This window comes from Scomber scombrus, chromosome 17, assembly GCF_963691925.1.
Source record: "Scomber scombrus chromosome 17, fScoSco1.1, whole genome shotgun sequence".
Classification (NCBI taxonomy): Eukaryota; Metazoa; Chordata; class Actinopteri; order Scombriformes; family Scombridae; genus Scomber; species Scomber scombrus.
The window spans coordinates 1,565,842-1,584,661 of NC_084986.1; the positions used below are offsets into that span (position 1 = coordinate 1,565,842).

The window sequence follows — 18,820 nt, forward strand, 5'->3', positions numbered from 1 at the left end:
TTATAGCCCTCAAAATCCTGTTCTGCTACAATGCTGTCTTCATCTGAGTACAGTCAGGGAATAAAAGAACCCACTAAAAAATACTTCTCTGTGTCCGGTCCTATCTTTTATGATGAGGCCACACATGCAATTATATTCCATTTAACTTCCCATTTTCATAACATGAGAGAAGTGTGCAATTTAGTTTTTCCCTCTCCCCTCTCTATGTGTTTGTTTTTTAGCTGCCGTCATCATTGTGTGCCAGAGCAGATCTGTTGTTCCACAGAGGCTTTTTATGACTTAATGTGTTTTAAATGTGTCGACATTTGAGCTATGGGCTGCAGCTCCTGAGAACATACAAATGTATAGATCAGGGGTATTCAATTAAAATTCACTGAGGTCCAATTTGTGAATTTGTGTGTCCGTGTTTAGTTTTTTTCCAGAACCTTGAAGTAGCTTTGTAGTTACATCAGTATCTGTGTCTAGATAGATTGTAGACTGTCAAATAAATACAGTAGAATTTATTATTTTTACATTTTATTTAAACTGAACTTGTGGGGCTCAAATAAAGAATAAAATAATAAAAAGAGAACCAGATAAATACATTTTCTTTTCTTAAATAAATAAAGATGGCTTTTTAATATAAAGTGCATTACAGAAAGCTTTTGATTGTGCTTCTTAAATAAAGTGATAAGTTTGAGAAAAATAAAAAAAATAAACCTTTTTTACTTTTAAACTTAAACTTAAACCATAAACTTAATTTCACATCTAATAATTCTACAACAAAACATCTCAACACATTAACTCTTTTCTTCGTGTGTCTCACTGACAGTCGAGTCTCTCTGCTTGTCTGAATGTACGGATTTGATTGGCTAATTAGCGTCACACGAGAAGATTCACTATGCACAGTGGTCTGTGAGTTTCCTCCACTTTTACTTTTAGGTTGGGGTCTGGAAAGGATGGTGTCAGGGTCCAGATAATTCCGCCTATTAGTGACCTCTGGTCGAGATGATGGATGGATGCTGAGATCTGTGAATTTGTCAATTGATATGAAGAACTGTGCTAAGTTTAAATGTTCTTACAGTCTCTCAAACCAGAATCCAACTGTTTGCGGGTTTTAACTCTGGGTTTGATATTTGTACTGAGATCTGCAAATGTGACACTAATTAATAATAAATAGTCAATATTAAAGAATCAATGAAGTGACCACAACAAAGACATCACACCTCTTCTCAGGAGAAATGGAGAGAAACAGATAAAACATTTTATATTCTGACCTCTGATCAGCAGACTGATGTTCATGTTTGAAGAGAATAGGTGCATCCATAGACCGGTCACTCTTCATGGACACACAGCTGGGTTCAGGTCCAGGTTCAGGTTCAGGTCCAGGTCCAGCAGAGTCTGGTCTGTGCTGCTTCTTTGTCCTTCAACACAACACACACAGAGCTTTGAGTGTGAATAATGATGGTGGAGTGATGTGAGTGGAGAACAGTGATGGACAGTTAGAGATCCTCATCTCACCTCTGAGCTTTGGTCTGGCTGTCATGTTCCCCACACAGAGAGCTTTTAGAGGGAGAGACTCCCTCCTCTCTGTCCTCACTCTGATCCATAGCAGAGAAACACCTTCACACAAACACAACAACATGCTCATTCATTACAACCAGCTGCACATCACACACACACACTGCTGTCTATCACACTGTCATTATTTATTCTACCACCAGATGGCGCCACAGTTAGTAATTACTGGAAGATTTCCACTGTGGATACACGTTATAGTTGACTTGTGTTTAAAAACTGATGACATGCATATATTTTCATCCAGCTGTGTGTCAGAAAGAAGAAAATACTCACCAGGTGAATTCAGATCCACATGTGGTCACAGAGTGGTTCTACCTTCACCTGTAGAGGAAACACAGAGAGAAGCTGCATCTGATTCTCCTTCATCAGTCCTTCATCATCAATCTGAGGACGCTGTCACACTCTCATAACTTCACAGTCAAAGTCCAAAAGCATCAAGATGATATTAAAGCAGTGAAGCTTGCAGCAGAGTTCAGCTCCAAACACACAGGAGGAACCTGCCAAGACTCTCTGTGAGGACATGAAACAATCTGACAGATTTCACTGGAAACTCATGTTCATCTGTCCACAAACTAATGTCACTGTTGTCTGTCTGATGGAAACAGAACCCCAAAGAACTGAACACACACTGAAGAAATGTCTTTCAGAGTTTTCACATCAACAGTTCACACTATTGGCCTGATTTACTAAGATCCCAAATAGTGGGTACTAAATAGCGTGCACAGTGCAATATATTGTGTGTTTAGTTATTGTGCGTTTTGCGGGTGATGTAAGAATAACTGTGTAAATGAAAACAGGTGCAGACAGCAGTATTTAAATGAGGGTTTTGTGTCTTAATGGAGAGTTTGGACGAGCAGAATGAAATGTGATCAGGTTCTAGTGGAAGAGGTTAACTAATATATTGAGTTATAACAAAAACTAATATTACCAGAAAAACTGACATATGGGAGAGTATTAGTGACAAAGTCAATGCTGTTAGTAAAACCAGAAATATTCCACTCCAAAAATATCAACACAGGTGGAAAAACGTCCTGTGTGTATTCTGTCATTGTGTCTCCGTCTCCTCGTCTCCATAGTAACAGCTGATTAATACCTGCCCTTCAAAGGTATTATTTATAGACGCAGTTAGCGTCAGAAAAAATACCTTCAGGTTTGGTAAATCACAATGTGTGTGCTAAATAACATATTTGCATTTTCTCCTCCCTGTATCTTGCGCACTGGGGTTGAAACGCCTCATATTACATTCATTACGGTAAACTACTAATATTACATTCATTACGGTAAACTACTAATATTACATTCATTACGGTAAACTACTAATATTACATTCATTACGGTAAACTGCTAATATTACATTCATTATGATAAACTACTAAATGAACAGCACGTATTATCTTGCACAGTTGAAAGACACAAACCTCAGTGCGCTGCGTTAGTAGATCAGCTGCACATTTTTTGCGGGTGATGTCAAGTTTGCACACGTTTCTACACACGCAGACCTTTAGTAAATCAGACCCTATGTTATTAAAAATAAGGCTGTAACTTTTTATAAAACTATAATACAAACATGTTTGCAGGATGAGTCAAATCTGTTGTATTTGGAGGAGTGAGGGACTGATAACAGACATGATTTGATCTCGTTATGATCATCATCTATTATCCTGCATCCTGATGTTTGAAGAGACTAAATCAAATAAGTGTTATTATGTGTGTCTCACAGTGTGATTGAGCTGATGACTCTCTGCTGTACAACTTCACTTAAATATTCTTTACATGCTTACCTGTAAATGTATTTACTCTACTTACTGCGCTGATCAGACGCCTGTATGTTAGTTTCGTTTTAGAGTTTTGTTACTGCGTCATAGAAAAACACATTTAAAAGCTGAAAAAATAACGTCATAAAGTAACGTTAACGTCTTAATCTAATCAATCCGTCAAAAATCGAGTTTAAAACATTTTAAAGCATAACATTCAGATTATTGGATTACCCTTTTAAGAACCCGGAAACCCGAAATACAGTTAAGAAATGAACATGAACAAGTCATCAGTATAACTTCCATCTGCACTGTTATCAGATCATTTTAACAGCTGCTGACACAAACATGATGAAACTGTTGGTTACGTTACCTTTAGATGCTGAAAATCATCTGAATCAAGCTGAAGAATGACGGTGAAATGAATCAGCAGCTTCAAGCAGGAAACCGAACAAAAGAGGAACAAGCATGGAACTGACAGAGGGAGGTTGTTTTTTAATCTTTATTTAACCAGGAAGTCTCTTGAGATTAAAAGTAGACCTGCCAACATAGCAACCCATTACAACGTTACTAAAATGATAAAACACATGTCAAAACAGATGAGAGTTTTAAGTTTGGTTAAAGTCTGTTGATTCACAAACAGGCTCAACTCTCTGTATTTATTTCTAACCTCAAATCTTCTTTAAGGAAATCTGATCCCAGAACAGCAGCTCTGAACAAAAGTCAAACATTAACAGTATGAATCTCCATGATATACAGCAGAAAAAACAACAACAAACTCTCTAAATTCTGCATTTATTAAGTTTATACATTTTCAATTTGTGTTGACATTATGAGGAAGGTAATAATTCTACTTTATTATTATTAATGAGGTCATAGTGGGTGATGGTGGTGTGCTAAATTGCATTATTTGTGTTCCTAATAATTTTATTCATTTCATGTATAATGGGGTGGACAAAATATCAGGAACACTGATGACTATAATGCACATTAACACACCACCATCACCCACTATGACCTCAATAATAAACATAAAGTAGAATTATATCCTTCCTGATAATGTTAACAAAACTAAAAATGTTCAAACTTATTAAATGTAGACTTTATTGCAGAGTCGTTCAAACGTGAATGATCAAACAGTGTCTGACTTTATTCAGTTATTTTACGCTTTACGGCCACTAGGGGGCAGACGAGCTCCACAGTAAACTGACAGACATACTGTAATCACGTGTGGTTTTTAAAAAATGAATGAAATGACCATGTTTATCCCTCCTGTTGTCCTCGAGTCAAGGAAAGAAGGGAGGAAGGAAGGAAAGGAAGGAAGGAAGGAGGGAGGAAATAAGGAAGGAAAGAAGGTAGGAAGGAGGGAGGAAAGAAGGAAGAAAGGAAAGAAGGACAGAGGAAAAGAAGGAAGGAAGGAGGGAGGGAGAAAGGAAAAGAGGAAGGGAGGAAGGAAGGAAAGAACGACAGAGGAAGGAAGGAAGGACGGAGGAAATAAGGAAGGAAGGAGGGAGGGAGGGAGAGAGGGAGGGAGGGAGAAAGGAAAAGAGGAAGGAAGGAAAGAACGACAGAGGAAGGAAGGAAGGACGGAGGAAATAAGGAAGGAAAGAAGGTAGGAGGGAGGGAGGGAAAGAAGGGAGGAGGGAGGGAAGGAAAGAAGGAGGGAGGGAGAAAGGACAAAATGAATAAAGAAAGGTGGATGGAGGAAGGAAAGAAGGAAGGGAGGAAGGAAGGAACAGACGGGGTCAATTTGAACCGGGAGGACGACACCATTTTTTTTTACCACTAGGGGGCTGACGAGCTCCACAGTAAACTGACAGAAACTGTAAAAAATGAATGAAATGACCATGTTTAAAGCATCCAGAAGACACACAACATGAACAAAATGTGTGTGTGATCAAGTGAAGAAGATAAGTCCAACACTGGCCCTCCTTTTAGTTGTCTTATCAACCTACAGGAGAAATATGTGGGTTTGTTGTTTGTGTGAGACGCTGTCAGACATTCTGTTAGTTATACTTTTTATACAAAGACGTCTTTTCTTTCACGTTTCTGTCTGTATAATCATTGTGGGAAATGTTGGCAGTTAAATTTACAGGATTTTTGCTTCAGTACCTGATTTTTCAGGTTGTTGTGTCACATCTGGTCTAATTAAATCAGCAATAAGAAAATGCATAAAATACATTCTGGTGATTTTATTCCCTATTTTACATCTGATCATTTTGTGTGTTTGATGTTTTGCTGTATCTGAATAAGTGATTTAAAGTAAAGCTGCAATAATTAGTCAATTAATTGCTATCTATTCTTATAACTGACTAATCATTTTTATTTTTTAAGAAAAAAATGTCCAATTTCACTGATTGCAGCTTCTTAAATGTGAATATTTTCAGGTCTCTTTATTTTCTTTAGTCTCTGTGACAGTAAACTGAATATCTGGACGTCGTTTTGGACTCTTGGAAACACTCATCTACATTTTTCACCTTTTTCTGACACTTGAAAGGAACAAATGACTCATTGAGAAAAGAACCAAGAGATGAATCAATAATGAAATAATGGTTAATCGCAGCTCTAATTTAAAGTAAGTGGTGACAATGGAACAAGATGCTTTTAAAAAATAATTTTATTATGTTTTCAGTGAATTACAAAAAACAACATATACAGTTATTTTAAAATATAAAACACAGAAAAAAACTTTATTGATTAATAATCAAAATATTTACAGATATAAACGCCATGCTGTAATTTTAAATAAGTGATGTAATAAGTAACGTAACACTGTACTTACACACTTTATAAAATGACTTTTACACATTTGTACAAAGATAACATTAGTGACAATCTACCACTTGGGGGCGCCAATATTCAAAAGTGGCTCATGTGGTATTACAGTGGAAGTGTGGGACTTTTACATATAAATATAATCTAAATTACATTCAAGCCAAATGAGTTCATACAATGCTGATTAAACACCACCAGGTAAGTCTCTCTGTATTTTAGAGTATACAGAGTTATTATATCTGGTGTCTGTGGTGAGTTTCCCTCACAGGTAGTGATGTGTTTTACTTTAATCGGCAGTGATTGTTCTGTCGCTGCCCTTAGTTCACGCCAACCGCACCAGTTCATGTAAAAAGGGTCGGGGGTCTGCAGCAGGGAGAGACAAAGGTTTTCCACTGCAGGTTTAAGTACAAAATACAAAGTCTGTGTCTGAATTCACTCCCTTATTCACTCTTCACTATTTCCTGTATAATGAACACTTTTTTCTCTCCATGGTGGAATATTTGAGGGCAAAATGTGTGGAGATGTTTACACGCTCAAATAAAATGGTGGAGGGTAAATGTAGAGCATTATTATTTCAGACACAGCCAGAGACACACAATTACTTTTTTCCTTAACAAACTTTATAAGTGTGCTTTAGTAACACCCCGGCAAATTGTGCATTTTTAAATATTTGAACACGATTATTCATAAGCTGTCTACATGTGTGTCCTCAAATTTGTGTAATTTTCAGGAAGTTTTAAGTGTCAAATAAATAAATAACTTAAGTTTTACACATGTGGGCCGTGGTTTAGCAGAATAGTAAGAGGCTGCTCTCAGGATTTAGCTCCATTAGTCATTGTTTTATTTAAATGATCCTCAGGCGTGACTTTGACTGTGACTGCTGTCATGGAGGCCAAACTTCTCATTTTTCATCAGACTGCCACCGTTGAGGCGAGGATGAAGAGTAATCGCCGCCTCTGGCACCGCTTTAGACTTTCTTCTGGCTGAGCGGCTGTACAGCAGGTAGAAGATCTCCACCACGTTGAGCAGAACAGAGACGCACCCGACCACGAGCATGAAGATGATGAAGATGGTCTTCTCGGTGGGTCGAGACATGTAGCACTCGACGGTGAAGGGACAGGGAGCTCGGGAGCAGACGACTCTCGGATCCATGATGAACCCGTACAGATAATACTGCCCCACGATGAACCCCACCTCGATGATGATTCTGAAAAATATGGAGGTCATGTAGTTCCCCAGCAGGCCGCCTTTAATCTGCACGTGGCCTTTTTCGTCAGAGTATTTGGGGGCTTTGACGATTTCGCTCCCGGAGCTCTTCTGCATTCGTTCTCTCAGTTTATTTTCTTTGTGGACGACGTGGGCGACGTGACCGAAGTAGATGAGCGTCGGCGTGGAGACGAAGATGATCTGGAGAACCCAGAATCGGATGTGCGAGATTGGGAAGGCGTGGTCGTAGCAGACGTTCTTACAGCCGGGCTGCTTGGTGTTGCAGATCATGTTGGACTGTTCGTCACCCCAAACCTGAAATGATGAACAAACAGCACAAAAGGTCAAACATCCACTATGGACTACGAAGACTTGGCTGTGTGCAACTGATGGATAAACATTACACAACCAGTTTACTGTGACTCAACCAACATTAAGTAACATTAGAAAAGGACATTTCTTTAACCCTTACATGCTGTTCAGACTCAGCTTTGACCCATTTTCATGTTTGTGATCATTTAAAAAACCTAAAATCTGTTTTCTTTTATCCTGAAACTTGATTATCTAAAGTAATTCACAATATAAAAACATGTGTGTGCCGCTGATACACATTTCAGTACATTGTCTGACTGATATTTACTCAAAAAACACTGTTGCATTCTTTACGTTTTATATAACATTGAACTTATCATGTTCTCCTGTGTTATATAATGTAGGATCATTACATAATGGGATTGTAAAAGCTTTTCTCCATTAACAAAAGCCATAAAAACTAAAGAACAAGCTCTCTCTGAAAGCTTCATTAAGGATCAATCACCAGTTTATCTCTGAATGATTAGGTGTTCATGAACGATTTGTTGTGCATACATTTACTATAGAGACTAATTATGATAAGAGATACTGTGAAGGGTCAGAATATGAACTATATATGAGGGTTAATAAGCAAAAGGCCAATTCAAACAAAGTCAAATATGTTTTTTGCTTTTAACAAACTGGGATATTCTCCAGTCTGTTACTGTTATAAGGTAGTAGTATAGAAAACAGACGGGCAGCCCTTATCACAAGATAAAGAAGAGCTTTAATTATGTTTAAATATAATAAAAAAACTGTTTTGTTATGAATTAAAACCTGATTATTTGTCATCAGGCTAAATATAACTATCAGAGCACTATCTGGGTTGTAGGTCTTATTTATGGCCACCAGATGGCGACATTTAATGTAAAAGTCCTGAGCTCACGCAGAGTTAACGTGGTGATTCATCAGTCATGTTTAATATGATTGAAAAATAGCAGCAGACCTTTTCTGCTCCGGCTCCGAGGATCATGATCCTGAAGATGAAGAGCACGCTGAGCCAGACCTTCCCCACCACGGTGGAGTGGGACTGGACCTTATCCAGCAGCTTGGACAGAAAACCCCAGTCTCCCATCGTCTCTGATCTGAGGAGGAAAAACACATACAAATATATAATGATCAATATATACTGATCAATAATTAGGGTTAGGTTTAACTGCATGATTTTAATACATGTTTAATATTTCCTGAAAGAATTATGATATTCAAGGTTTACTTAGTTTAGACTCAATACAAAGACAGAGGGACACATTTTAACTTTAACTTTAAAAATACCTTTTACATTTTTATTTATTATCAGTGATGGTCACTAATAATCCCTCCTTAAAACAATGTTATTCAACTACTGCTAATCAACAACATCCAATTATATCATATATCCAACTATTTATATAACCAGACATCGATGGATGAAAAAACCAACAGATTATATTTAAAGTAGTTTATAAATGTATTAACTGTCCTCTGTGAAGTCTTGATGAAGTGAAGATGTATTAATGGACAGTTTATCAGCATAAAAGCACTAAGTTTTTAAAAAATAATGCCATTTTAACCATCAATCCAGATTATTTGTCACATGTAACCATATACGGCACAAACCCACAATAATACTTATCTTTATGTTACTACATTATGTCACAAAAACCACAGGTCAAAGTATTCTAGTATCTTTGAAACTGAGCTGATAATTGATAAAATATCATCAACACAGCAGAAACAAAGGTTTCTTTCAGAGACATTATGACATGTTGTAAAAAAAAAAAAAAAAAAAAAAAAAACGAGAAGAAGAAAAAAAAAAGTCTAATCTGCAGAAAGTTTAAAGAGAGAGCAATAAAACCTGTTAAGACCCCGACGTATGTGATTGGATGTTAAAATGTTTGAACGTTCAATCAAGTCGATTTTCATCTTTTTATTTTTATTATTAAGCTCTTAGTGATTCTACAGTGTCTTAACTACACATTACAACGTTATTTACCAGTTACAGTAAAACCTGATGTTTATAATATACACGGTCGCCCATAAAGTTGGAATAATTTAGTTTTCAGACACATTCCTCTTTTTATTTTCTATTTATACACATCAGTAATCACCTTTGACCAGGTATCAATATAGTTTTGAGAATATATACACTTTATCTATCAAGAATAAATCACATTTCACAATCATTTCATGGAAAGAGGTAAAAAAAAATGTTATTCCAACTTTATGGGTGACTGTACTGTCAAAAACTGTAAAAATAAAATAAAATAAAATAAAAATGACGCACTGACATAACAATATAAGCACATAATGAGAAAGACTAGCATCGCTCTTTATATTCACCTTTATAGATGATAAAACAATATTATGAGCATCGTATTCCAAAAATAATGCCATCAATTATATATTTTTTTTTTTAAATTTTGGATATTTTACATTTTGTATAATGAGAAGTAAAGATAATATAAAGTAAAATGGTAAGTCTTACCTTTGAGTTGAAAGTCCTCGTGTCAGACACACTCTGTTCACAGCTGTGGAGCCGAATGACAACGAGCTCAGCAGCCCAAACCAAACATGTGTATTATACCTTGAACTTTAGAATAAATTGCACAACAGTGGGTGAGTTTGAGTGTGTGTGTGTGTGTGTGTGTGTGTGTGTGTGAGCCGTCACGTTGCCATGGCGTCTGGAAATGACAAATCTCAGGTGGACAATTTTTTTTGGGGTTGCTGACAGAAAGGTTGTTCTTCATGTAAATGATCGACAGCACCATAAAACTCAATTCTTCTTAATTCTTCTGCTTATGACACCCACTCAGACACTGAATAGAAGACATTAAAGTTGTCCTTTTATGGCATTTCATACAGTAAGTTGTGTTGGTATGTTTAACATTGTATTTATTTGGGGGGGGGGGGGGGGCGGTGGGGGTGGGCTCAGGTCACAGACTGAACACCAGCACCGTCTGATGCAATCTGGTTTTTTTGTTCACACTGAGTCAACAGAAGGTTTTTGTTCAGATTATATGAACAAATATAATATTATAAGTTTCACAAAGATGCTTTTGTTGCAGGTTTTTATTGTGAGCTGATAAAGTCAACATGGCCTCCTGATAATCAGCAGTTTCAGCAGTTTTTATGGATATTTTTTTTCATTTCTTACCCTTAAAATGTTACTAACAATTACTTATATTATCAACTTCTTTTCTCAGTTAGGTGATCGGTTGTTTGGTCCAGAAAATAAGGAATGATAGAGACAGTATTCACATCTGTAATCAGAGAAATGTTTCTTTAAAAAATGACTTTTAATGTTCATCAACTAGTCATTGATTATGTAATTCTCTGCTTCCATATGTATGTTTCATTATTTTAATGTCCTAAACTTTACATGAACTTACTATCAGTCAAACAGTAAGAATAGATTGTTCTATACTGGTAATAATTGATAAATTCATCAGTAAAACAGCTTTTACTGGTTTCAGCTTCTCAGATATCATATTTCCTGTTTTTCTTAAACTCCTATGATTGAATATCTTTGACTGGACAACTTCAGATATTTGAATATTTGCTGATATTTGCTTTGGGAAGCTGTGATGAAACATTTTCCACAATGAATTTATCAATATTCAGTGGACTCATCATTCATTTAAAAGATAATAATCAGTAACAGTGGAGCTAAATAAATGATTATCTTTGAAAGTGAAGTTTGACTTTTAGGCTTCTGTGTGAAATGAATAATTCATGAATCCGTTTTTATACAAACTTGAATCATTTATTGAAAACAGCATAAAAAAATGTCAGTAATAACTTAAAAGGACAAATTCAATTACAGCTAATTGTTACAGATTTACAGTGAGAACATTAAAGCATAAACACATACAAACATATTGCACACTTTCCATGATTCATTTTCATTTAAACATACAAAATAAATGTGAAAATTACAACAACGAGGCCTTAAAAATACTTTTCTTATCAAGAATACATTACATACTACACAGTGACATCTTTTCTTTGATATTCTGACATAAAGTGTTCAGGCAGCTTTTAATAAATTATATAATAAACGTTTTTTTAGTGACCACTCAGCAGCCGTTTCTCCTCTTTGGCTCCGTCCAGGCTTCCTCCGATACTCTGGCTTCCCTCCAGCTCCATGTTCGCTCTGTTCTGCTTCAGAGCGTCGTCCGCTGTGGGCCACCGCAGCGTCGTCAGGCTCGCAGGGTTTTCTGCCGAAGTGATCTTCTGATTGCGAGACCTCGACCCGCATCGGATCCTGGTGCAGAGCAGGTAGAACATCTCGATGAAGTTGAGAAGCAGAGAGACGCACGCCACCACCAGCATGAAGATGATGAAGATGGTCTTCTCGGTGGGTCGGGACATGTAGCACTCTACGGTGAAGGGACAGGGAGACTTGGAGCAGGGGAACATGGGCACCATGACGAAGCCGTACAGGTAGTACTGGCCCACGATGAAGGCCGCCTCGATGATGATCTTGAAGACGAGCTGGGTCAGGTAGCTCCCCAGCAGGTTCCCCTTGATCTTCACCTTCCCCTTATCGTTGGTGTATTTGGGCATTTTGACCAGCCGACTCCCGCCGGGGCTCGCCAGCTTCTCCCTCAGTTTGTTCTCCTTGCTGATGATGTGCATGGCGTGAGCCAGGTAGACCAGCGTCGGCGTGGAGACGAAGATGATCTGGAGGACCCAGAAGCGGATGTGGGAGATGGGGAAGGTCCAGTCGTAGCAGACGTTCTCACAACCGGGTTGTTGAGTGTTACAGAGGAAACCCGACTGCTCGTCGCCCCAGACGGCCTCGGCACCGGCACCCAGGACCATGATCCGGAACAAGAAGAGGACGCTCATCCAGATCTTCCCGATGACCGTGGAGTGAGACTGGACTTTATCCAACAGGCTTGACAAGAATCCCCAGTCGCCCATCTTTTATGCTGATGTTTAATTATCAATCTGTGATTAAACAAAGAAAAAAAGATAAAAGGAAATGTTGTAAAATGAAGATTAAGAGCAAATAAGTTTCCTTCGACACACATTATTAACTGAATCATTAACCACAAGTTATTATTTAATCAATATTCTGCTGCTGAAGGGAAAATGTCTCATTATTTGGCTTATTTAGAATAAAAGAAGAAGGAAGAAGACATCAGAGCTCAATGTCGGGTCAATTTTTTCGAAAAGCAAGCCAGCCAATACCAGCCAACCTCTCCCGTGCCTCGTGGAAAACCATGAGGCACGGGAGAGGTTGGCTGGTATAGACAGAAAACTATGAAAGAAGAGAAAAAGGAAGAAAAATAGATCTTTTCTGCTGTAACTAAAAATAAAAGAAGCTAAAAGTTACAAAAAGTTAAACATGTAAATCAATCTGAAGATATTAACATTCAAAAGTCAATTAAAAATAAAAAAATACGTCTATAAAAATCACTTAAATATCTGACTCTACGTTTCTGTTCTGTCTCATTCGCTCAGTATTTTTTTAATTGAATTGAATCATTGATTTGGTTTCTATCGGTATCACAGAGCAGAAGTCTTTGCATCTTACCTGCAGATCAGGACTCAGTGGACTAACGTGCTCAGAGGTTGAACCTTTGAGTTTTGTTGAGGGACGGATGAGGCAACACAACGTTACACAACACACATGTTGGACCCGTTAGGGGGGAAAAAAAGAGTGGAGGAAAGACAAGATGAGTGTAATGATTGACCCGGTGTTTTAGTGCCACGTTAGGAAGTTCAGATCAGTCCAATCCTGGAAAAATGTCCAGTTATTAAATATGAGTTATATTCATTATTGCTCTTATTTAGCTTTATTTAAAAGAGATTATCAATGATCAATTAATACCGACACACATATTTTAGATGCTTTTTAAATTTAAATCAGCTTTAACTGTGTTGAAACACTTTGTCATTCATTGACACGTAGTCATAAATAAACTACTGTCTCCTGGTGACAGTGTGTGTATCATCTTACTTCACTTCAAATATCCAAAAAATGACCATTTTTGGCATAAATGTACTACATGAGTAAAACATCTCTTAAAGTTAAAGTTAAGCATTGAGAGAGAAATTCCTGTTTTTTTCTTTCAGGGTTAAAACTCATATCTGTGTCTGTGTGATTAAATATAAGTAGAGTCAGACTCCAGGAGGTAGAAACAGTCCAGTAAAGATTAAAGCTGCTTTAAAACGTCAGTATGTGTTATAGCAACTGCAGATCTTTACATTAAAGACAGATGAATGGTTCCATTAAGACATAAAAAGCTGAAAAAGGGTTCAGATAGATGAAGCTGTTCATTGAATCTAATGAAGTAAATGTGATTCATGAGGCTAAATGAACAAAGTGTAAAAACATTCAGTTCTCCTACTGAATTAAAACACATCTGAATCTTGAATAACAAAATGTTTAATTAGTCAAAATTACAAAAATTACATGATTTAAAATTATGTCAAAAAACTCCAAGAAAACTTTTCTCTTGTTTTTTAAAGGTCTTTTTTTTATTGTGTTACGTCACAAAATTCACTTTAAAGCAGCGTTTTGTATGTGACTCATTTCTGTTTACAGAAGCTGGTTACTATCAACATTTACCACACACACACACACACACACACACACACACACACACACACACACACACACACACACACACACACACACACATACGCGTCACACCTTAAACACACCTTAAAATCTCAAATTGCCCTTTGAAGCTGTGAGGACCGACCAAAATGTCCTCACAACGCTGGTTTTCAACGGGAATTGGTTATCTCAAAAGATAGAAAGACACACACACACACACACACACACACACACACACACACGCACACACACACACACACACACACAAACACACACACACACACACACACACATTGCTGCTGCCATGCTTCAGATATGAACCTCTCCCATTTTGTTGCTCTCAGATACATTTTTAGTGGTCTCGTTCCCGCCGCCCCCATTGACCCCGTTGCCCCCGGCGACCCCGTTGCCCCCATTGCCCCCTAACTTCCGCCCCTGCATCTCCAGCTCCATGTTCACACAGTTCTGGGTCGTCTCATCCAGACTCTTGTAGGCCTTCCTCCCTGTGAGCGGCGGGGTCACGGGGGTCACGGTGTAGTCCCGCCTCCTCGCCACGCACTCCTTCACCGCCTTCACGCACAGGTAGAAGAGCTCGACCACGCCCAGCACGAACGACACCACCGCCGACACCAGCATGAACCAGATGATGACCGATTTCTCCGTAGGCCTGGACAGGAAGCAGTCCACCTTGTGGGGGCAGGGGAAGCGGGTGCAGACGTAGCGGGTCTGCAGGGTGAAGCCGTACAGGAAGTACTGACCCACGATGAACAACGCCTCCAGGATGATCTTGGCCACCAGATGGAGGACGTAGCTGCGGAGGAGGCGGCCGCGGATGCTCACCTTCCCGTTGCTTTTGGTGTATTTGGGGACTTTGTAGGTTCTCCTGAGGAACAGACTGGCCTGGTCGTCCAGCTCCGCCTGCTTCTTCATCCTCTCCTTCATCTTCGGTTTACAAAGGAGAAGAAAACATTTAATTACTCTCCAATAATCCCAAAAACCCCTCACACTTACTTTATGGTTTAACCTTCATGTCGTCCTCCCGGGTCAAATTGACCCCGTCTGTTTTGACTGTTCCTTCTTTCCTTCCTTCCTTCTCTCTTTCTTTCCTACCTCACTCTTTCCTCCCTTCCTTCTTTCCTTCCTCCATCCTCCTTTCTTCCTTCCTTCTGTCCTTCCTTCCACCCTTCGTCCTTCTCTCTTTTTTTCCTCCCTCCCTCCTTTCCTTCCTTCTTCCTCCCTTCATTCCTTGCTCCCTCCCTTCCTTCCTTCCTTTTCCTCCCTTCCTTCCTTCCTTCCTCCCTCCTTTCCTTCCTTTTTCCTTCCTCCCTTCCGTCCTTCCTTCCTTCCTTCCTTCCTTCCTTCCTTCCTTCCTTCCTTCCTTCCTTCCTTCCTTCCTTCCTTCTTTTCCTTCCTCCCTTCCTTCCTTGACTCGAGGACAACAGGAGGTCTGAAGAGAGGGAAACTGGACTTCAGCCTCATTGGCTAACCATGATCAGGTCGACTGAGACTCCATGAACCTAAACGAAGCTAAAAAGTGACACTTTTGCCTTTCACAGTAATTTCATTAATTATTAATATCATAAATGTTGTTTCATACAGTCTGAAGTCTGTGCAGAGCTGATTTATAGTAAAAAACAACAACAATTTGGGTCTTTTGGTCACCTGATCCCAGCACTGTTGTTTTAGTTATTACCCAAATAAATTATAAATATGTCTCCATTGTTGAGTTAAGCTTGTTATCAAATCACAATTAACAAATGACGAGGTGTAGGAAGGAAAGGAGGAAGGAAGGGAGGAAGAAAGAAGGAAAGGAGGAGGAAGGAAGGAAGGGAGGAAGAAAGAAGGAAAGGAGGAAGGAAGGGAGGAAGAAGGAAGGAAAGGAGGAGGGAAGGAAGGAGGGAAGGAAAGGAGGAAGGAAGGGAGGAGGGAAGGAAGTAAGGGAAGAAGGGAGGAAGGAAGGGAGGAAAGGAAAGAAGGAAGGGAGGAAGAAAGGAAGGAAGGAAGGACAGAGGAAGAAAGGAAGGAATGAAGGTAGGAGGGAGGGGTGAAAGAAGGAATGAGGGAGGGAGGGAGAAATGAAAGAAGGACAGAGGAAAGAAGGAAGGGAGGAATGAAGGAAAGGAGGAAGGAAGGGAGGAAGAAGGAAGGAAAGGAGGAAGGAAGGTAGGATGATGGAAGGAAAAGAGGAGGGAAGGAAGAGAAGGAAGGAAAGGAGGAAGGAATGGAGGAGGGAAGGAAGGAGGGAAGGAAGGAAGGAAGGAAAGAAGGAAGGGAGGAAGGAAAGGAAGGAAGGAAAGGAAGGAGGAAGGAAAGAAAGTAGGAGGAGAAATTAAAGAAGGAACAGTCAAAACAGACGGGGTCATTTGACCCGGGAGGACGACACAAAGGTTAATCCGTGTTTTTAGGTTTTCTGTGATTTAAACTTTAATGATTTTAAGTTTAAAAACAGGTTTTGGAGACTTCTTCTTCTCAGACTCTAAACAAAAGCTTCTATCAGTGTTTTCGGAGACTACGTGGCCTCCGAATGTGTGTCGTCCTTCACAAACCGAGCCTCTCACAATCAGACTGACCTTCTTCTCCACGTGGATCACGTGAAGGACGTGGCCGAGATAGAGCACATCGGGGTTGCCACGGCGATAATCTGAAGAACCCAGAAGCGACGTGAGAGATGGGGAAGGCGAGGTCGTAGCAGACGTTCTCACAGCCGGGCTGAGCGGTGTTACACACAAAGTCCGACTGCTCATCGCTCCAAACCTGCAGGAAACCAGGAGGACATGATTACTGTTGTCCTCGAGTCAAGGAAGGAAGGGAGGGAGGAAGGAAGGAAAGGAGGGAGTAAGGAAGGAAGGGAGGAAGGAAGAAGGAAGGAAAGGAGGGAGGAAAGAAGGAAGGGAGGAAGAAGGAAGGAAAAGAGGAAGGAAGGAAGGATGGACGAAGGAAGGAAGGAAAGGAGGGAGGAAAGAAGGAAGGGAGGAAAAAGGAAGGAAAAGAGGAAGGAAGGAAGGAAGGAAGGATGGAAGAAAGGAAGGAAGGAAAAGAGGGATGAAGGAAAGAAGGAAGGGAGGAAGAAGGAAGGAAAAGAGGGATGAAGGAAAGAAGGAAGGGAGGAAGAAGGAAGGAAGGAAGGGAGGGAGGAAGAAGGAAAGAAAAGAGGGAGGGAGAAAGAAAGGAAGGAAGGAAAAGAGGGAGGGAGGAAGGGAGGAAGAAGGAAGGAAAAGAGGGAGGAAGAAGGAAGGGAGGAAGAAGGAAGGAAAAGAGGGAGGAAGGAAGGAGGAGGGAGGAAGGAAAGGAGGGAGGAAGGAAGGAAGGAGAAGAAGGAAGGAAAAGAGGGAGGAAGAAGGAAGGAAAAGAGGGAGAAAGGAAAAGAGGGAGGAAGGAAGGAAAGGAGGAAGGAAGGAAGGAAGGTAGGGGGTGAAAGAAAGAGAGAAGGAGGGAGGGGGGGAGAAGGAAGAGAGGAAGGAAAGGGAGGAAGGAAGGAAGGAAGGAAAGGAAGGAAGGAAAGAAGGAAGGAAGGGAGGAAAGAAGGAACAGTAAAAACAGACGGGGTCAATTTGACCCGGGAGGACGACAGGAAGGTTAATCTATCATGACCCTCTAATGCCGTGGTCTCCAACGCTGCTCCTGGGTTTGATAACGAGCTAATAATTATAATCAGGTGTGTTAGAGTAGAGAGACCTGAAACATGCAGAGCAGCAGCTCCACTGCTGCAGAGTTGTAGGTAATGACTGTTAAGTGTGTTTTACTAGATGATGGGAACCTTTTAAATAGTCCAATCAGTAGAGGGAGAAGTCCTTTCTGTTGTACACATTCTATGTTTCCTCCTGTTTCTCAGTTAGAGTTTTACATTTCTGTTTGAGTGGACTTTAACCCACATGACATGGTTTCAGTAACATGGGCCCACATGTGAAGCCATGTGATCAGTGGGTTCATGTATTTGCTGGTCTTTATCCCTTTGTGTCGTTGTCCTCCCGGGTCAAATTGACCCCGTCTGTTTTGACCTGTTCCTTCCTTCCTTCCTTCCGTCTGTCCTTCCTCCCTCCCTCCTTCTCTCTTTATTTCCTTCTGTCTTTCCTTCCTTCCTCCCCTCCCTCCTTCTCTCTTTCTTTCCTCTCCCCTACCTTCCTCCCTTCCTTCTTTCCTCTGTCCTTCTTTCCTTCCTCCCTTCCTCCTTTCCTCCCTCCTTCTTTCCTCCCTACCCTCCTACCTTCCTTCCTTTCCTTCCTTCCCTCCTTCCTTCCCTCCTCCCTCCCTCCCTCCTTTCCTTCCTTCTTCCTCCCTTCCTTCCTTGACTTGAGGACAACAGGAGTTGTTTATCAGTTTTTTGTCATATTGTTTCAGAAACATGGACCCTACATGTGAAGCTCATGTGGGCTGATTAAATGGGCCCCATTTTAAAAAGTCCATCTGATCCCACTTAGACCCCATATGGGCAAACACAGGTGGAGTCACCATGGAAACTGAGGACAAACCCACTTGGAACCCATATTGCAGCCCAAATTGAACCCTTAAAGGCCCACATGGACATGCTGCTGGTTAGGGTCTGGGGTTCAGCTGATTTTTGTGTCTTATTTTCGGAAATACTCATCTCTGAAGTTTGCAACAAAGAACTACGACCTGGCTT

The 18,820-nt window shown here is 40.0% G+C and overlaps 4 protein-coding genes across 4 annotated transcripts in view; all 4 read right to left on the bottom strand.

Annotated features, from left to right (window-relative positions):
- Positions 1–1,544, bottom strand: part of LOC133997997 (uncharacterized) — a gene marked incomplete at its 5' end in the record, with an annotated part of 86,563 nt that extends 85,019 nt beyond the window's left edge. The window contains 1 exon segment of the mRNA XM_062437736.1: positions 1,501–1,544. Within this exon segment, the coding sequence (XP_062293720.1) occupies positions 1,501–1,544 (44 nt within the window).
- Positions 1,545–5,913: 4,369 nt separating this feature from the next.
- On the bottom strand, positions 5,914–10,179 carry LOC133997259 (gap junction Cx32.2 protein-like). Its single transcript, XM_062436833.1, has 3 exons — positions 10,114–10,179; positions 8,593–8,731; positions 5,914–7,610 (listed from the first exon to the last, which is right to left on the bottom strand). The coding sequence occupies exons 2-3, from the start codon at positions 8,719–8,721 to the stop codon at positions 6,945–6,947; spliced, it is 795 nt and encodes a 264-aa protein (XP_062292817.1). The 5' UTR covers positions 8,722–8,731; positions 10,114–10,179; the 3' UTR covers positions 5,914–6,944.
- A 1,190-nt stretch (positions 10,180–11,369) lies between these two features.
- Positions 11,370–13,164, bottom strand: LOC133997257 (gap junction Cx32.2 protein). The gene has a single exon (XM_062436831.1). It carries the CDS (start codon positions 12,552–12,554, stop codon positions 11,694–11,696), a length of 861 nt encoding a protein of 286 aa, XP_062292815.1. The 5' UTR covers positions 12,555–13,164; the 3' UTR covers positions 11,370–11,693.
- Positions 13,165–14,508: 1,344 nt separating this feature from the next.
- The window catches only part of LOC133997998 (gap junction Cx32.7 protein-like), a 4,820-nt gene continuing 508 nt past the window's right edge, over positions 14,509–18,820 (bottom strand). Inside the window, 4 exon segments of the mRNA XM_062437737.1 lie at positions 14,509–15,141; positions 16,770–16,819; positions 16,822–16,860; positions 16,863–16,953. Coding sequence (XP_062293721.1) covers positions 14,509–15,141; positions 16,770–16,819; positions 16,822–16,860; positions 16,863–16,953 — 813 coding nt within the window.